At 43.8% G+C, this 14,176-nt stretch overlaps 1 protein-coding gene across 1 annotated transcript in view; it reads left to right on the top strand.

Annotated features, from left to right (window-relative positions):
* The window catches only part of TTC21A (tetratricopeptide repeat domain 21A), a 427,059-nt gene that overhangs the window by 87,848 nt on the left and 325,035 nt on the right, over positions 1 to 14,176 (top strand). Inside the window, exons 5-6 of the mRNA XM_086941450.1 lie at positions 12,088 to 12,210; positions 13,991 to 14,148. Of these exons, the coding sequence (XP_086797576.1) occupies positions 12,088 to 12,210; positions 13,991 to 14,148 (281 nt within the window). The remainder of the gene's footprint in view (positions 1 to 12,087; positions 12,211 to 13,990; positions 14,149 to 14,176) is intronic.

Raw genomic sequence — 14,176 nt, 5'->3', positions numbered from 1 at the left:
GAAACAAGCATCCTGGGACCGGTTTCAGGGTATCACCCCTCATCAGCCAGGCGAGCTGGAATCCAGTGGCAAAGTTAGCAAGGGACCCACGTCTGGGTATACCCTACCAACTTAGGGCGAACAAAGCAAACACAAGGAGATAATTGATGGAGTGCTGAAACTTTTCAGACACTCGCCCCAGTCATAGATTTGGGTTGAATCCATCATCTTTATTTAGCTGACTTCGCCACCCCAGTTCAGACCCAGCCATATTCAAATCAGTCTTGATCCAGTTCCTCATGGGAACAGTCCAGCCCGAACTGCCAATACAGGTCTTCCCTAGACCGTAAACAAGCATCCTGGGACCAGTTTCAGGGTAACACACTTCATTAGCCAGGCTAGCTTGAATCCAGTGGAAACGTGAGCAAGGGCAGTGGCTTCTCCTTTTGCATTTCCGCTGCTGTGTGGATTGGATCGCAGATCTTTGGACGCGCAGCATTTCCGGAAATGCTTGAAGCATCCTCAACGCCGGCCCTTGCTTTGCTCGTCGACGGAAGCCTCCACAATGACGCCGGACTCTGCATCTCAACCTGGCAGCTTCTCGGATTCAACACACCACCCTGACTGCGTGCCACATTCTCAACGCCAGACTTCGCATCACAAGTCTTGTCAACGTGAGCCTCAACGATGCTACTGGCCCTCGCATCGCAGACTCACTGCATCTCTGAACCTGCGATTGCTTTGGCGTAAAGCATCTTCGATGTGGATACTCGCAGCTCTTTGGAAACTAGGATTTAAGGTACTTTGTTCAGCGGGCCTATCTGGGTCTCGGTAGTCGGCCCGTGCTCCATCGCAGGCGTCCTGAATTTATGACGTTTTCCTGGTCCGACGTGACCAGATATACCCAGTTGGTGCTCTGTGCTTTTTGGTGCTATTTTGATCTCAATCTTTAAATTTGGACATCTCCGGTTCTACTGTTTGGATTTTTTCATTTTGGTCCTATTTTATTTATTAAAGACAAATCTATTTTTCTAACTTGGAGTTGGATTCTTTTTTGTGCAGTGTTTTCACTTCATTACTGTTTGACGTGTTGCACAAAGACTTTACACATTGCCTCTAAGTTAAGCCTGACTGCTTGCTCTGTGCCACGCTACCAGAGGGTTGAGCACAGGCTAAATTAGGGTTGACTTGTACCTCACCCTGACAAGGATTGTGGTCGCTGCTCATACCCAACAACCCAATCTCTCTTAGTTGGTCTGTCCTAGAACCAGTACAAAAACTAACAACCTCAAAATGGTGTGCCAGGGGGCATTGTGTGTTCCTAGGTGTGTTCCTAGGTCACTTATATGTATGCACATTTCTCTGCTTATATTTTTGCCTCCTCCTGGTTATCTGGATTCTAGAACCCTACTCGGTCCATTAATCACCTCTTCCGATAAAGGCTGGTACATCGCTGCCTCATCTTTATTCTAATTTATAGTCTCCTAACTGGCAGAGGGTTCCCTTATAAAAAGCTGATCCATTAGTAACCTACTTGCTAAATGGTGAACTCACGTTCATTACACACTTTGACTCATCCGAAAAGCTGGGTCCCATATAAAGTAAATCTAATCATACAGGAATACATACAAAGTATCATCCCTACTGGCTTTTATGGCTCCCTATCGTGATAAGGTGACAATCTCTTTCCTCTCCTGCGGTAACACAGAAGCATCTTCCACCTTTCTTGTAGGTTTGGAGCAATGATCAAAGGGAGATGAGTGAGATTTAATGAGGATCCAGACTCATAAACTCCCTAAGATCCCACCAAATGCTGGACATGCCTATTCTGCCGTAGCAGGAGACCAGTAACAAGGTTACCTAGCTTTGTCGCAATGTGGATCACGTCCCACTTCTGGAAAGTTGGCCAGGTTGCCACCTAGCACACTCTGAAATAAACACTGTTACCCATTCTGCTTGATAGCTGGTTGAGAGCTAAATCAAATGATGGCATGCAGTAAGTCACCCATTTAATTTTACAATAAGTCGTTCAGTCCATGTTTCATTTATCTTTCGTGTGTCCCTCGAATCTGGGCCCTGTAGAGAAGGTATAGTGACCAGACTAACCCTGTACTTTATTTGGATGACCAGAGATCTTACCTGAATCTTGAAAACATTACCTGTCCCCTATTTGGGCATATCTTTTTCAGTTCAAGAAAATTTTATTTGATAATAACAAGAAAGAAATCAGGTGTCAAAGCAAAATACATTGGAATAGTAACTTAAAGACTGTGAGCAAAATAAAACAATCATTGGAATACAAATATGATGAGAAAATAGGTCTGGGTACTAGAGAAAGGGAAAGTGGAAGGGAAAGAAAAGGTATGTTAAACAGCAAACATCAGAAACATGAAAATAATTGTAAGGAATAAGAAAATGGTACATTGGAGAATAAAAAAGGAATGCATCAAGCAATTAAGGGGGTTTGAGAACTTCCTGTTGCGAAGGTGATGGGTGAAACAAACGTTTAGAGCATGAGTCCAAATAAAGCGTGACAGGGAGCCATAAGTCCATGCGTTTTTTAGCCATACATGTCGGAAAAACAAAAGCAGTGTCAAGTCTATGATTATGGCAGACATTGAACCACCACGCCTTGAAGGAAATATTGGAGAAGTCTTTCCAATTGACCGTTATTTGTTGAAAGGCAGCTGCCAATAGTAAGTCAACAATTTGAGGTTTTAAATCAACATTGTCCCAGCAAGATGAAAGGCTACCCAAGAATATATGTGTATGAGAAAAAGGGATACAAGTGTGGAAAATCATATTAATTTGAGCCCAAACCTGCAACCAAAAGCTGTGAACAGGAGTGCATAAAAATAACATGTGAAATAAAGTGGCGTGTGGCGATGAACAGGACCAACAAGTGTGGGGAGTGGTTGGGAAACGTTTGTGAAGGTCAGAGGGTGTAAAAAGAAGTCTGTTGTAAGTGAAAAACAAAGTCTGCGTAAGGGTTGCCGCTCTCGAGGATTTGCGGATTTTGTCCCAAAACGGAACTGACCAGGACACAGACAAGTCATGTTCCCAAGATTCCTCCACCTTAGATTTGGGTCTGATAGACTCACCAGTATGAAGGTACTTGTAGATAGCAGCAGCTTTTGGTGTAGTACGTAAAAAGGAGTGAAGTGAGGAAGGGAGAGTGGATGAAGCAGGAGGGGAACAAGGCTGAGAAAGGCGGTTGTAGTTTGTTAGAACTGTATCCTTAAGCAATTGATAGTTGCGGGCAAAGGAGGTAGGTAAGTTATAAAGGGAGCAGAGAGTAGGGAAAGGCAAGAAAGAGGAGTGAGAGAAGAGTTGGGAAATCCACTGCAAACCTCTGCTATGCCATGTTCTCCAAAAGAAGGGTCTATTACGAATGAGTAAGAAAGTGTTATGCCAGATGGGGGAGGAAAGAAAGTCAGCAATGGTTATGGGAGGAGAAGGAGAAGAAGACAGCAGCAATTTAGTGGTGAATTTATGAATAGGAGTAGAAATGGAGGCGGGTTTACGAGAGAAGGAAAGATATTCAGCAAAGGAAAAGGGAGAAAGAAGAAGACGTTCAAATTTAGCCCATAAAGGGCAGGGAGTACTGGGGTGCTGCAACCAAAAGGAAGCTTGTCGCAGTTGGAACGCTTTATGGTAAGCAGGAAAGTCGGGAAAGTTGACCCCACCCTCTGATTTAGGGCGAATCAGACGGGCTAGAGACATTCGGGGTCTCTTTTTATTCCAAAGAAAGGACGTGAGGATTGAATTAATTTTTTTGAAAAATTTAGAAGGAATGGGGACTGGAATATTAGAGAGGGTGTAAAGGACAATGGGAGAGAGCATCATCTTGATGGTGTCGAGGCGACCCCACCAGGACAAATAAAGAGGATGCCATTTGGACGTGAGATCCGTTAACTTCTGGATGCATTTGGACATACAAAGGGAAACAGTATCTGGAATGGTAGGGGTGATGTGCAGTCCAAGGTATTTAATATTAGAGGATTTCCATGTAAAGTTGGAGGCAGCAAAATCAGGTTTAAATGTAAATTTGGTTAAGGGGAGGATCTCACATTTGTCATTGTTAAGCTTATATCCAGATATGTGGGAGTAGGCGTGGACTTCAGTGAGGAAGGCGGGGATCGAAACAGTGGGATTGGAAATAAAGAGAAGAATGCCATCCGCGTATGCGGCTAATTTGATGTGGGAGTCTGACAATTGAAAACCTTGAATGAGGGGGTTTTGACGAAGTTTAGAGAGGAAAGGTTCCTCACCCAAGAGATCTGGGAGAAGAAGATCGAGACGAGCCGCAAGAGACTTCGCAAATATCTTGTAATCAATGTTGACCAAAGAAATTGGTCTATAATTTTTACAATGTTGAGGATCTTTCCCCTCCTTGGGTATGAGGCAGATATGCGCATCTGAAAAAGAGCCTGAGGAAGAACCCAAGGTGAGGAAAGCGCCAATGAGGGAGTGGAGTTTTGGGATAAGAAACTTTGAAAAGTGAAGAAAAAATTCTACAGTGAATCCGTCTGGCCCAGGAGCCTTATCTTTTTGGAGAGTTTGAAGTGCCTTAAGCAATTCTTGTTGGGATATTTCAAGTTCTAAATGAGAGAGGTCAAGTGGGAAGTGGGTTGGTTTTTGAATGGTAGAGAAGAAATTGTCTAAGGATTGGGAAGAGGGTTGGGTTTCAGAAGAGTATAGGGTTTTGTAAAAGGTGGAAAATTCAGTGAGGATATCTGCGTCTGTGTGTTTGAGAGTGGAGGTAGCGTCGTAGACTGATTCAATATTCAACTTATTTTGTTTAACTTTTAAATAATTAGCCAACATTTTACCAGCCTTATTTTTGCCCCCATAGAACTTGGCGCTTGATTTCAATAGATACAAGGATGCATCGTCCGTGGATTTTTTGTTAAATTTCATTTTAGCATCAATCAAGGCGGTTAGACTTTCCTGCGAACGAGAAGTAAAATAAGAATGCTCCAATTTTTTTAATATCCAGAAGGATAGTCTTTGTGAAGTTGCGAGCAGCTTTCCGTTTTTTTGCAACAAAGCCAATTATAAAGTCTCTCGCTGCCGCCTTAAAGGCATCCCAAATGGTGTGCTTGGGGACGGGGGAATTATCATTCAAGGAGAAAAACTCATCTGAGAAAGTAATGAATAAGGTGGTAAATTTAGGGTCTAAGAGAAGAGAATTGTTAAAACGCCAACGTTTAGGACCAACTGATTTGGGTAAAATGTCCAATTGAACTAAAGTTGGGGCATGGTCAGAAAGTAAAATCGGGCCAATTTCAGCATGGGTGAGAGTTTGAACAATGTTGTGGGACACAAAAATGTAATCGATCCTGGATTGGGAATGATGGCATGGAGAATAGAAAGTGAATTCTTGAAGTTCTGGGTTACATAGACGCCAAGCATCAGTAAGTTTATGCTGAGAGATGGTTTGAAGAAAGGATTTATGTGACTTGTTAGGAATGAAGTGTGCCTTGGAATTCCTGTCCAAAAAGGGGTCTAGGGGTTGGTTACAGTCACCTGCCAAAATAAAATTGTCATCAGTAAATCTGGTAATGTGTTGGGAAAATGAATGCCAAAACGTAGGATCACCAGTAGTAGGTGCATAAACATTTAGTAGAGAAATTGGAACATTCTTGACAGAAAGCCTAGCATACGTCCAACTGCCGTCAGCATCCGATTCCTGAGTGAGCAAGGAGTGAGAAAGAGCTTTATGACATAGGATGGCCACACCATTACGTTTACCATCCCCAGGAGAATAGTAAACATCGCCCACCCAACTTCTTTTCAGTTTAACAGATTCTTCAGCAGATAGGTGGGTTTCTTGTAAAAAGCAATATCCACATTTAAACGTGCAAGGTGTGATAGGATTCTCTGTCGTTTGATGGGAGAATTAATGCCTTTAACATTCCAAGTAATTACTTTCAAAGACATATCATAAAAATAAGAAGGAAAATATCAACATGAAGAAAAAAGATGTGAGAAGAACCCAGAGGGGAAGAAAAGCCAAAGAGAATGCGAAAGTCTATAAGAATCATTACAAAATAAGGTTGCAAAGAAGAGTGTAGGAAAGAAAGAGAGAGTAGAAAAGAAGGATTTAAACACTGTTGACTTAAAAAAGATAAGAAGGTAGTCCAAAGAATAGAGAAAGTGATGGGAAGAAGTTTATAACAGAAGAATTGTCGAAAAACAAGAGAAGAAGACACCTGTGGAACAAAGAAAACTAGTGAAGATGAGAGAAAAAAAGGTACAAAAAGGGAAGCGAACATCAGGGAGAAAAGGGAAAACATACTTTTTTTTTTTTTTTTTTTTGAAAACCTTTATTGATCGTATGCATAGCACACAGCGTCTGCCTACAACCACTGCGGGCCGGCCGCTATGACAATGAACCACATTTCAGGCATCTTGAGCTGGGGAAAAAGCCAAATATGTAAACACTACTATGCACTGTCATGATACGTCAGGAAAAGGATAAAGTGGGTTTCATTTTATAGTTTTGTTGAAGTGTCCTACATTTACATCAGACTGCCGAGAGGGCGGGCCTTGCAACAGGGTATCAACTAGTGGAACGACAGAAATCGGGATGCTAGCGTGAAAAATTACAAACAGGATGCACAAGCGCGGAATTGGTTATCGTATCGGACAGCGCCCGCCCAGTCGGTATAAAAACTCCAGGAGTTACATTCTAGCTTGTCCATGATGTAGCAGGATGTAAGAGGATTCATTTTCAATTTAAATGGAAGGATCCAGTGGCATACAATAAAGCAAGACTTACGTGAAACAAGTCATAAACAGGATAGTCGCCCCCAAATAGAAGCATAGGTGGAACGTAAGAAGTAAGATATGTAAACATTCAGTGACTATGCGTTCGAATCAATGTCGTGTCCATGATACAGAGGGCAAAATACACCCCAGAAAGAACAGAACCCCAACCCCCCGTCTGATCTAAAATATATAAGATAATAAAGAGAAAGAAACAAGAGAAAGAACAAGAGAAAGACCATAGAAACAAGAAGGGACAAACCAGAAGATATATAAGAACAAAAAGAAACAAACGAAGGGAAGAAAAAGAAAGAGGGCCATAGAAACAAAGAGAAACACAAAACACAGCCCATCCCCCAACCCCCCACCCTGCATACCAGCGGAAGGCCACGGCCCACCCCCCCATAGGCATGCCTGTCGCCCCAAGAGACCCCAAAAGAGGGAAATAACGGAGGAGGGCCGTAGCTCCAGCCCCAGACTCACCCCCAACCTCCCCCACCCCAAAAAAGCGGAAATCCACTAAGAAGGAGCGTGGGCATTCAGTTTGTGATCATCCCAGCCGTACGCAGTCCCCAGTTCAAACAATGGTCCGTTTCGGCACCGAGGTCCCTTAGGAGATGTCGAAGCAGCGGTCAGCCCTGACCTGTCCGGAAAAAAGTCAGCATTCCTCCCACGCCGTGCACAAAGAGACACAGTAAATCAAAAGCACCAGTTGGGGCCACCCAGTTCCACATTGAAGACTCCAGTAATAACAAAGGGGCTTGTCTCCAGGAGATACCAACAGTCCATAGCGGTGTAGGGTGCCCACGATCAGGAAACAAATGAGCTGGCAGATCAAAAGGGGTAGCAGACTCATCGCCCGAGATATTATGTACCCTAGTCCCTTCATCAAGCATCACACACTCCTGAGAGTCAGCTACTGCGGCAGCCGGGGACAAGGTGGGCATACACTCCTTTCTGCGTGTGTCTATGGCCAGGTGCACCATAACAGGAGAGGGTTCCAGCTGCGCAGGGCGTACATCTGTCCGCAAACTTTTCAGGGCATTGTGCAAGTCTTTAATGGCCAACCAAACATCGTGCACCGTGGGCTCCATTTCACCCAGACAGTCAATCGGGACCTCGGAACTCAGGCAACAAAGAGAGAGCCGCCTTAATAGCTGTCCGATTCAAACATAGGATGTGTAGATCGTAGAGAGGTTGCTGAGAATTGCACTTAAGCCCCTTTCAGTAACAGCGGTACACAATTCTTACCGCAATTCAGGTATGATCTAACCCGGGCAATCAATTCTGTGTCGCATCGCACCGTCTCCGAAGTAAGGAATACCAGCCAAAAAACTTTGAAGGCAGACAGTAGGTCCGGCGCAGCAAGCGCACTCAATGCCTGCGGCAGAGGCGGTTTCGGTTTCACCTTCGGGGTCCCGGACTACCCTGGCCGGTCGGGGCCGCTGTTTATCGCCTGCGAGGCGGCCATGGCGCAACCCGAGGTCCCGGCTCATCCGGCCTGAGGGCCGGGAACTTCAGGACGACGATGCTCAGCCATCCGGGGCGATGCGTGGACCGGAGTCACACGGTCGGGCTCCGCCGCTGCTCCTCTGCACGGGGCCGCGGCTGGGGTGCAGGATCAGAGGCAGGATATCGGTGGAGTCGAGGGTGAGCAGCGGAGCTGGGCGTCCGCGCGGCCATCTTGGCCGCCGTCCTGGCTCCTCCCCCGGGAAAACATACTTACGGAGGGTAAAAAGGAGGAGGGATGATCACCAGGGAGAGGAGACGAGGAGAGAAGAGTGAGGGGGGAGTGCCAACTAGAGGAGGCAGAGCATCCAATGTAAGCGAACCAACAAGTCGAGGGGTGAACGCAATACAAATCGTGGAACCTGCAAGGAAGAAAAACAAAAAGGAATAACGTGAATGAGAGAAGAGGGGAACAAAACAATGGTGTATAACGAGAACGCATACAAAAGACACTAATGAAAATTACATATTCATCCAACAGGGATGTAAGAGAGATAGGAAAGAGTCAAAAAGGAACAAAGAAACTGAAGATGCTGGGAAGCCCAGGAAAGGCAAACAGCAAAACAACCAACAACAAACATGAAAGATGCAATGTGATTAGGACAACAAAGTCATATCAAGCAAGATTCACGGAGGAAAAGCTGATGAGGAGCCAGATGAGTCCATATCAGATGTTTGCGTTGCGTTCAAAAAACTTCGGAGACGAACAGGATCCTTGTAGGTCGTGGTCTTGTTGTTGTGAGTAACTCTGAACAGGCAAGGATGAAAAAGGCCGTATCTGGCTCCGATGGCACGGAGCTCTGGTCGCATATCCAAAAAGGCTTTGCGGCGACTAGCTGTAGTTTTGGCGTAATCCTGAGCAAAGAAGAGATTGGATCCTGACCAATGGAGACGAGGTGAAGCACGAGCCGCTGAGATGACTTTGAGAAGGTCAGTATATTCTAGGAAGTACATGATGACACCTCTCGGCCGTGAAGAAGGAGAGGGAGTAGAGGGGAGGCGGCCCAGTCTGTGTGCACGCTGGATGTTAAGCGTAGTACCCTCAGGCAGATGAAGAAGTTTGGGTAGAAATGATTTGAAGAAGGCGATGGGATCAGTCCCTTCACAATTCTCTGCCAGGCCGTAGAGACGGAGATTGTTGCGTCTATTTCGGTTCTCCAATTCTTCAACTTGCTTTTGAAGAGAGGAAATCTGAGACTGCATATGTGAGACCTTGGAGGACGACTCTTGGAGAGAAGACAAAGAGTGTTCCACTGTTGTCACCCTGGCATCCATCTGAGACCAGTTGTCGGTAAGAACCTGCAACTTAGAGTTAGTTTCTTCCATGAAAGGTCTGAGGGCACGAATTTCCTCCAATAACAGCTCCATGGAGACAGCCGAAGTGGATCCTGTTGGTGATGGTGGATCTTTTTTAAGACGTTTCGTCGTGACTTTACCTTGAGGCTGGGCAGGCCGCTCCGTGGTAGACTGCGACATCTGAGTGACAAGCGCCTGAGAGGCCTCGAGGTGCGCCAGTGCAGAGAAGACTTTTGAGTTTTTAATGAAGACACCACGTGGAGTTTTGAGAGTGCGAGGAATTGCCCTTCTTTCCATAAAAAGAGTTATTGGTAAGGAGAAATAGAGTTCAGTAGTGTTCACTGCGAGTCCATAGAGAACTGCAAGTATATGCAGGAACTCTTGATAGGAGGAGGGCACCTGGACTTCCAAAAAATAAGAAGAAGGAAAAGAAGGCTATCTGCGCAGAATTCAGGAATGCCAGGAAATTAGGCAGGTGAGTGGAGCAGCATTCGAGTCGTTGGAGGAATTAACACGTTGATGGTGGAAGCAGAGAAACACCATGGCACTGAGATATAAAAAAAATGGCACAATGTGGTGCTGGAGAGGACCATCAATGAAGGAACATCATAGATGCAGGGAGAGCAAGTAGAGAAAAACGTGCAGAAACAATGCGCAAAACTGCTCCAAATTGTGAATAGCCATGAAAATAAAAGCGTGAGGAAAATGAAACGCTTTTAATGGAGAGTAGGCTACAACTGCGTGTGCATGCAGGTTACCTGAGGTAAGAGGAACAGCAATTGCTTAAAATGGCCACCAAGGTCTTGAAGTCGTGAGTAAAACTTGCCCCAACTCACTTAAAATAGCGTCATGACTTAAACTCCTGCAGCGGTGGTGCCAAGATGAAGAAAGTATCTCACCAGGAGCAGCTGAAGGTATGGAGGACTCTGTGGCAGGCTCGCATGTTTTCAGAACGGGAGCGCCGTAGTCCACGATGACAGGATTCAAGATGGCGGGCGCGACCGTCACACAGCCGCGTCCGCTACAAAAGTAGCGAAAATGCCCATTCCGCTGCTCGTGCGCTGTCACAGCCAGAAGCGCGCTGGTGTCTTCGGCCTCCGATCCAGGAAAATATACTTTGCAGGCGGTGGTGAGGTCGGATATGCGGCGAACACCCCTTCCGACCCGGAGCGCTCACATTAGAGCCGCCGTCCTCGCCGGGCGCCAAGCCACGCCCCCCTATTTGGGCATATCTGAGCACACTCTTTGGCGCAGCAGCCTTAAAAAAAATAGGATCTGATGAAACAGACCAATTGAGTCTATTTGTTTTGTGACATAGATGTTCTCATTTGAAAAGCGGACATTTTGGAGACATTTACCTTTGCCAGCGGAATTAGAGAGCTTTAGGGTTTTGTGTAGTTCCACAAAGTCAAGGTCTTCTTTTGATTAGCCTCAAAGTTCTGGAATTTTACCTACTACAGAAAAGTACATAATTCTCTTGTTTCATCCACAAATCTGTGTCTCCAACTGAGGAAGCATTATACAGTGTTGTTTTTCTAGAGCTCTCAAATTGTACACGGAATGAACAGCTCTTCACATTGTTTCTGAATATATTTTCATAACTTGAGAACTATACCCAAGTAACAAAGTGGCTGAAGTTACTTATGTGTATGTATAGTCTCTCGTATTAAAAACGATCATGACATTAGCGCAGTTCTGGCTCTTCAGAGCATTTCTGTCCATACCACGAAAGTAAAGGCAGCACAAGCAGCCTTCTGTCACATATCTATGCAGACAAGGAGTTTTTTACAGTGGAAGATTCATCCAGAAAAGGTGCAGGTTTTGACTAGGAGGTTCTATGTAATTTATTTGTTTGAAGTTTAGTCAGGCTTATGCTTTCCTTCTCCTCCCAGTTACGGAATCCGATTTCTAACCAGTTGTAAATACCAATAAAAACATTTTTTTTTAAAAGAAAAAAAAAGAAAAAGAAAAGATGTACAGAAGAGTGACCGAGTAATTAACCATTACCTTCATGGTGCTTCCAGTACTTTTAATCCATGCCCTCTTTCCTGTTAAACTCTCAGCCATTGTATCAAAGACAATGCTGTGCTACAATCTTCAACTTTTTAAAATTGTATAGAAATTGGACCGGGATGGTTGGTGACGCTTTGATAGAAGCGAGACCAGCTTCTTCTAGACATATTTGCTGCCCATGGCGGCGCAGCGGGGCGGACTGCCCCAAAACTTGTGCGTCCAGGGTGGAATGCTACGCCCCCCACACTTGCTACGCCACTGGACATGCTTCATGATGCTGTTTATAGTACACTGGCAGTTTCAGACCAGTTGTGAAGGAAAAAGAGCAAAGACTAATCCTATTGTAATTACTATGAAGGCAAATTCTAATTTTTTGCTCTTTTAACTCAAATGGCGAGTGAAAGGATACTGCTCATTGTGCATGAAACAAAAATAACAGTGAATTTTATTTGAATATTTCGCTCTCAAATTGTGTGTTTTTGTAGAATAAACCAACTGTTCAACCATACTTTGTTTCAGGGATTAGTCCTCAAAGGATGGGTGGATTCTTCCTCTGATAAAGATATTGTTGTGAAGAAGTCTATTAAGTACCTTGAAGAAGGAACTCAAGACAGCAGTGATGTATTTGGAGCAATGGGGAAGGTATGATGTATTGCTGAACCCATCTTATACTTTTATGTATGTGTAATTGGCTTCAAAATATGACATTCACATTGGAAAAGTTCACTTGAGGTGTATCTGTCCAAAATTGTTTAATTGTCCTGGACCACATAATGAATTTCCCAGTTATCAGTTTATGTTCTTTTATATTTTGCGTTATGTTTCTTAGGTGCTTATCCTGTAGAATTCTATATATGCCGTCTGGCAAAACATGCAAAAAATGCTATTACTGAAAGAGCTTCAAAACTCCACAGCCACAGTGGGCCATTCAAGTAGCTGAAAAGCAGGATGCCAATGCAGGGGAATATACTATTACTGTGATTAAAGAGAACTACAAATATGTTCCAAGAAAAAAATACTGGTGACACAATGGAACCATTCACCTTTGAAGATTATTGTTGGTTGAAGATGTAAGAACATGGAAGCAAGACTTGGCATGCAGATTGTGTGTCAGTATGGCCAAAGAAACACTTAGGGGCTGGTTACAATGCCGCAGTAAATGTCAAAATGACCAAAAGGAAGCAATCAGTAGATGTAACATAAATGTGATATTCCTGATAGTTGCTTTCTCTCCATACCCTTACCACCTGTACCTGTGTTAGACTTGTCAAAGGCATGCATACAGACTGGTGTAAAATACCACATATAAAGTATTTTGTAGCCTGTCTGCCTCCTTGAACTGGGAATACCTAGTGAAATTAGTTGGTCTGGGCAACACCTCATTACATAGGTATTCTTCACATTGGATATCCCACTCTTTTTCACACTAGATGGCAGTATTTAGCACCTAACTTATTTGTGAAATTTTATGAGAAATAATTTCTCAAATGTTGCAAGACCTCTGGTAATCTTCTTTCTCAGGTTCAAGTGGGATAGATAACCAGTGTCAAAGCAGTGTCAACGAAGTCTCAGCTACGGATGGCCAAAATGTGCGAGGCCTGGACAAACGACTTAGCCACTTTCTTTTGTAAAATGTTGCTAATCCAGACTCCAGAGTCCCTTTCCTTCCAGGCCTTAAACTCTCCGTTGATAAGTAATACATTGATGTTTCCATTGTCAGACAACCGAATCAATGAGGAGGGGCAGCCAGTGTATCTGTGTCTTGGCCAGATATAATCACTTTCATAGTAGACGTAGTCACAGGAAAACGTACAGGTTGTCCCACTTTGGGGCCCATGGTACTTCCCAGAGAAGGCGCAAGACAAAAGTGCAAAGGACAGAAAGACCTCATATAGTGATATTTTTAAAGACTGCTTTATATCACTTCATTCTGCAGTACACTGATATAGCAAAAACAAGTCTTCCCTGTTGTTTAAATTATAAAGAACTAGCATCACATCATAAACGTGGCGCTGGTGCTTGTTAATTTAAATTTCAGTTAAGATAACTTGTAAGTATTGAGAAATGAATCCTCTTGCCAATAATATAATGTGTTGACTGAAGGCTTTGTTGGTGCCAGATCAATCAGTATTAGGAACTCTCAACTGAGCATTAGGTGACATTTTTAGAAGTCTTCAAAAATTGAAAAAGAATGTATAATAATAGTTCTTTAATACTTAAAATGAGGTGCTATGATTTTTTCACTGCCTAACCTCGGTCACTTAAAAGTATTGATCATGTTAATAAAGTTTGAGAAGTCCTTGATTCAAAAACCTAGTATGAACAACACAATCTGACCTTGACCCTCAAATAGTCAACCTCTGTATCACATTGTCTGAAGAACTGTGCAGATAAGATCATCAGATTGTTAATTTTTTCACAGGTAATATACTTATTCAAGCAGCATATGTTTCAAGCAGCCCTGGATATTATCAACCAGATCATAGTTGGTTTCCCCAGTTTTCTGCCAGCCCTTGTTTTCAAAATGAACCTCTTCTTGGCTCAGCAAAACTGGGATCAAGCACTGGAAACAGCACAAAGGTAGGTCCAGACCCACATGAACACATTC

This window comes from Lissotriton vulgaris, chromosome 10, assembly GCF_964263255.1.
Source record: "Lissotriton vulgaris chromosome 10, aLisVul1.2, whole genome shotgun sequence".
Lineage (NCBI taxonomy): Eukaryota > Metazoa > Chordata > Amphibia > Caudata > Salamandridae > Lissotriton > Lissotriton vulgaris.
This window is presented reverse-complemented; position numbering and strand designations above follow the sequence as displayed.